This window comes from Camelina sativa, chromosome 15 (genome assembly GCF_000633955.1).
Source record: "Camelina sativa cultivar DH55 chromosome 15, Cs, whole genome shotgun sequence".
NCBI classification, from domain to species: Eukaryota; Viridiplantae; Streptophyta; class Magnoliopsida; order Brassicales; family Brassicaceae; genus Camelina; species Camelina sativa.
Window position 1 is genome coordinate 26,171,374 of NC_025699.1, and position 5,456 is coordinate 26,176,829.

At 33.8% G+C, this 5,456-nt stretch overlaps 2 protein-coding genes across 2 annotated transcripts in view; both read left to right on the top strand.

Moving 5' to 3' along the window:
- Window positions 1–487, top strand: part of LOC104747574 (pentatricopeptide repeat-containing protein At2g17525, mitochondrial) — a 3,819-nt gene extending 3,332 nt beyond the window's left edge. Inside the window, exon 3 of the mRNA XM_010469225.2 lies at window positions 71–487. Coding sequence (XP_010467527.1) covers window positions 71–435 — 365 coding nt within the window. The 3' untranslated portion in view covers window positions 436–487. The remainder of the gene's footprint in view (window positions 1–70) is intronic.
- LOC104747573 (SRSF protein kinase 2-like) lies at window positions 621–3,176 on the top strand. Its single transcript, XM_010469223.2, has 4 exons — window positions 621–960; window positions 1,620–2,411; window positions 2,525–2,572; window positions 2,652–3,176. The coding sequence occupies exons 1-4, from the start codon at window positions 778–780 to the stop codon at window positions 2,940–2,942; spliced, it is 1,314 nt and encodes a 437-aa protein (XP_010467525.1). The 5' UTR covers window positions 621–777; the 3' UTR covers window positions 2,943–3,176.

The window sequence follows — 5,456 nt, forward strand, 5'->3', positions numbered from 1 at the left end:
ATGATTGGAGAAGGAGGAGTTCCAAATGTTATCGTATCCCATTGTTTGATTCATAGATACAGCCAAGAAGGTAACATGGAAGACACACTTGAGCTTATAAACGACATGGTGACCAGAGGCTATTTGCCTCAATCATCAACATTCAATGCTGTGATTATTGGGTTCTGTAAGCAAGATAAAGTCATGAATGGTATTAAATTTGTGGAGGACATGGCTGAGAGAGGTTGCGTCCCTGATAGAGAAAGCTACAATCCGTTGCTCGAAGAATTGTGCGTGGAGGGTGATATTCAGAAGGCTTGGTTGACTTTCTCACGAATGGTGGAGAAGAGTATTGTCCCTGATTCTTCTATGTGGGGTTCACTCATGTTTTGTCTCAGCCAGAAAACAGAGTTCCACATAAACACCTTATTGTTGCAGGACGTAATCGAAAGTTAAAGCTAGATCAAGATGGTTTGTTTTGCTTCTTTTGAAAATCTGTTAAAAGCTTTCGGAGAAGATTTTAAAGAGACCATGAGAAGACGAGAAGGGCAAAATGGAGAATTGGACAACGTCAAAATGGGAAATGTTTGAAGCACCCATCAATAAAAAAAGGACAAGAGGAGCAAAAGGTGGAGAGAGTCTTACGTTTCGTGCAATTCCTCTCTTTCTCTCTCCTTGTTCGAGAGAAAATTAAAAGAAAAGGTAGCTCTTTTATTCAAAGATCCAAACTTTGACAATAAAAATCCACACACAGAACACGGATCAAGCGGTGGAATTCAGACAAGGGAAAGAAGAAATATGTCGTGTTCATCCTCATCTGGATCAGATGAAGACGATGAGGGCTTCGATGCTTACCGTAAAGGTGGATATCACGCCGTTAGAATCGGAGACCAGTTTTCCGGTGGCCGCTACATTGCTCAGAGAAAGCTTGGTTGGGGACAATTCTCAACAGTTTGGCTTGCCTATGATACTCGCACTTCTGTACGCATCTCTCTTTCCTTATATATATCTCTGTGTTGCTCTCGCTTTACTATGCCAACAAGATCTTAAATGCAGAATTTGACTTCGTAAATTTGTTTTAAGAATGTACCCATTAGTCTTCTCGAAATCCTGTCACATGGGTTCTGATCTGTTTTGGTGCAAGATCTTGGCTTATTACAACACCATTTTGTGAATTAACCTTTCACAAAAGCAGGGTTCTGATCTGTTTTGGTGCACTCTGTAGTTGACCAACCATAGCAGTTTATTTAAATAGCTGAGAATAGGAGATCAGTGCGTATTAAATGGCGCTATTTCTTAAATGCCATTGTTACTGTATGGGTATTTCAGTAACTCTAGACTTAAATTTAATGTTTTATTTTCTTTTGAGCTCTTTCTTTGGAGTCTTGTACCTTGTCTGAAGCAGGGAAACACTTGTACGCTCTCTCTCTTAGATTCTTTCATTATGAGAAATACAATTCTGATGTTTTGCTTTTAGAATGTAAGAAGTACATGACTTTAGATTAAGGAATGCCTCTGAAAATTTTCTAATAGTTTGAATTGAAATTGAATTATACAAGCTCGGTGTCACATGTATCCTTCTTTTTGGCTTTATTCCCATTAGTTTTATAATAAAGTATGTGTTTATGTCTATTTTGTAGAATTATGTTGCTTTGAAGATTCAGAAGAGCTCCTTACAGTTTGCTCAAGCTGCACTTCACGAAATCGAACTACTTCAAGCTGCTGCTGATGGGGATCCAGAAAACACCAAATGTGTTGTTCGTCTTATTGATGACTTCAAGCACGCAGGTCCCAACGGGCAGCATTTATGCATGGTGCTTGAGTTTCTTGGCGATAGCTTGCTCCGTTTGATCAAATACAACCGTTATAAAGGGATGGAGTTGAGTAAAGTACGGGAGATATGCAAATATATACTGACTGGTCTAGATTATTTGCACCGTGAACTCGGTATGATTCACTCCGACTTAAAACCTGAAAACATTCTTCTTTGTTCCACCATTGATCCTGCCAAAGATCCCATCAGATCCGGACTAACACCAATACTAGAAAAGCCCGAGGGGAACCAAAACGGTACATCAACAATGAATCTGATTGAGAAGAAATTGAAGAGGAGAGCAAAAAAAGCGGCTGCTAAAATATCGGGAAGAAGAGTTTCCATAGTAGGTTTAAGTGAAACACCGACAAAGACCAAGAGAAATTTGGATGGGATTGATATGAGATGCAAAGTTGTCGACTTTGGTAACGGATGTTGGGCTGATAAGAAATTTGCAGAAGAAATACAAACGAGACAGTACAGAGCTCCTGAAGTAATACTTCAGTCAGGTTACTCTTACTCTGTTGATATGTGGTCTTTCGCTTGTACTGCTTTCGAGCTTGCCACAGGCGATATGCTTTTTGCTCCAAAAGAGGGGAATGGTTTTGGAGAAGACGAGGTAAAGATGGTTTATAAGAAAGTACAAATCGATTTTTAACCAAAAAAGTTCTTTTTATTTTGTTTATCAGCCTGTTTAACACATTCTTCTCCTTCTCTGGTATGGCTCTCCAGGACCACCTTGCTCTTATGATGGAACTCCTAGGAAAAATGCCTCGGAAGGTACCCGGAAAAACACTTGGTTTTCTTCTGTCTCTTTATTGCTCGGTTATAGTCTTTTTGATACTTCTGATTGGAATAGATTGCCATTGGAGGTGCAAGATCAAAAGATTACTTTGACAGACACGGCGACTTGAAGAGGATCCGGAGATTGAAATATTGGCCACTCGAGCGTTTACTGATCGATAAATACAAGCTACCAGAAGCAGAAGCACGGGAGTTTTCGGATTTTCTCTGCCCGATTATGGATTTTGCGCCTGAGAAACGACCAACTGCTCAACAGTGTCTGCAGCATCCATGGTTGAATCTCAGTACACAGAACAATGAAGATCAGATAGAAGGTAAGATGAGTAACATGCAGATCAAAGGTTGAAGAACCTCTCTTGTTCTTGATTTTCTTTTGCTTACAAATGATATAGAAACTGCTCTCTCTCTCTCTCTCTCTCTCTCTTTTTTGGGTTCATTCTTTGGTTCGTTTCAAATTTTGAAAATTTTTGAAGGAAAATTTGTTTGTTTGTTTTTGTTTGTCCTTGTGTTGGGAGATATGATTAGTGACTACTGTATAACAATCAGTTTCATATAATATCATCATATTGCGATGCATTAAGTGATTTGATTTAACTAACGAGTTCTGGCAAAGCTCATGTGGAATGTTCTCTTCCTCGGGCAATTCCGAGTGTTCTTTATTGATTGTTCTATTCTTAAGAACATAAACATAATATATACTGCTCCCTCTGTTTCAAAATATTGGATGTTTTAGTTAAAACATGCATATTAAGAAATAGTTACTTTTAAAAAGTTTAATCAATCATAAACAAGATTGTATGATATAAAATATAAAATTAATCTAAAAGTTGAATAGAAAATTGTAAACATCCTATATTATGAAACAAATATATTTCTCTAAACATCTTATATTATGAAACGGAGGGAATATTAAATTATAAGAACGTCAAGAATAAACGTTATTGGTTTAAGATTTGAATAGAGTTTTAAAGATTTTAAATGTTATGTAGAATCTGTTGTTATTAGATCAAGATTTTGTTAAACTCTGTTAAAGTTTAGTGTTATTAGTTTGTGATTTATAAAAAGTCATTTAAAATCTTAACAAATCTGGGTTATTGGATTCAGACTTTTATAAAGTCATTAAAAGTTTTGTGTTATTCAATTAAAATAAAAGAATCTAGGATTGTTAGTGAGTTCAATTATTATGTTATTGGTTCATGATTTTAGACACTTTCTTTACAAAATAAAGTCATGGAAAGTATCATAAAAATACAGAGATTGTTTGGAGGACTTTACAAGATTTTAGAAAACTAATCAACAAAACTCTCTAGCAATCTTTAACAATCTTTCACTTATTCATTTTTTATGATTTTGTTGAACTCTTCAAAAATCTTCATAAATCTCAAACCAATACCACCCAAGTGTTTACAATCTAAAATAGTACCAGTCTTTGTAGTAAAGAAAACTGTAAAACATCATCTAAAATGAAATAATTTTTCTTTTACTAAAACAACGCTCATTATATAGTACAGAGGGAATATTAGTTTTCTTTAGTTTTTTTTTTTTGTGAGGAAAAGACTTATATCTAATATATTATAGGAGTAGTCGAAAGAGCTCACAGTCAATTTCACAAAAAATGACTGCCTTTGCCTCTAATGGAAATTGCCCTTAAATTATTTTCGGACAAGCTTTTCTCGCCTATTTAGATTGCTGAAACGCACCACATTCATCCTCAGACTTAAGATTACTAATTTGCCATTAATGAGATTCAAAACTGGACCTTTTTGCCCTTTTGATTAATTTATAAATTTATAAAAGATTAGTTTTCTTAATTATATGATCTAAAAAATCGTCAAACGTGATTTATAAATTTAAAAAACCCTAAAACCTAAAATAATGGGCTTTATAGAAAACCCAATCAAAATATACCGACCTATTCGAAACCCTAAAATTATAGGTTGTTAACTAATATAAATAGGTACAACCCTAACCATTCTTCATAATTCGAAATCTTAAAAAGAGAAAAAAACCCTAAATTACTCTCATGTTCTCAAATTTATATTTGTATTATAGTCTTGATGATCTTTTATATGGTTCTTCGTATTTGTGTTCTAATTATTCATATCCTCTTTCTGTAGTATTTGTTTGGAACGCAAGATCAAGCATTACCAAAACTTTGTGTATGGTTTCTTTACTTCTTATATTATATTGCATATGTTTCTTGATCTTTTTATAGTTTTGTATAAACAAATTATACTAATTCTTATGTTTCAGGTGTGTTAGTAGATAGTCATGATCTTAGTTCTATAGATCTGCATGGGGAGAAAAATAGGTATTTTATTTTTCTGTATACATAAAACTTATTTCCTTTATACCTTGATGATGCTAAATTAGAAGGCTCATGTTTATAGTTGCAGGAAAACTTCTGAAGATACTAATATTAATGAGAGATGTTTGGTAATTTTCATAGTAATCTATTCTATCATTGTTATCGAATTTTATTGATTGTTTGTTGCTCTAATAAATAAATATAAATCAATAGGTAGAGGTGGCGAGGTCTATCAAACATTTTTATTTGATTTCTGCCTCCTCATCGTTGCTAAGAGGTATGTTGCTAAATTTAAAATTCTTTTGATAATATTATAAATATTTACTAATGATTTAAATTAAAACATTATTTAGATGAATCTACCGATGATCGTATGGTGAAAAACATGTATTGTTTAAAATTATATAAGAAAGATTAAAATTATATATTTGAATCAGAAAATCATACTAATATTTGTAGTTTCTGATTGTTGTTGCAGAAAGGCTATGATTGATGCTAACAATATCCCAACATCTATGGTATATTCTAAAATAAATGATTTTGCTAATGTTT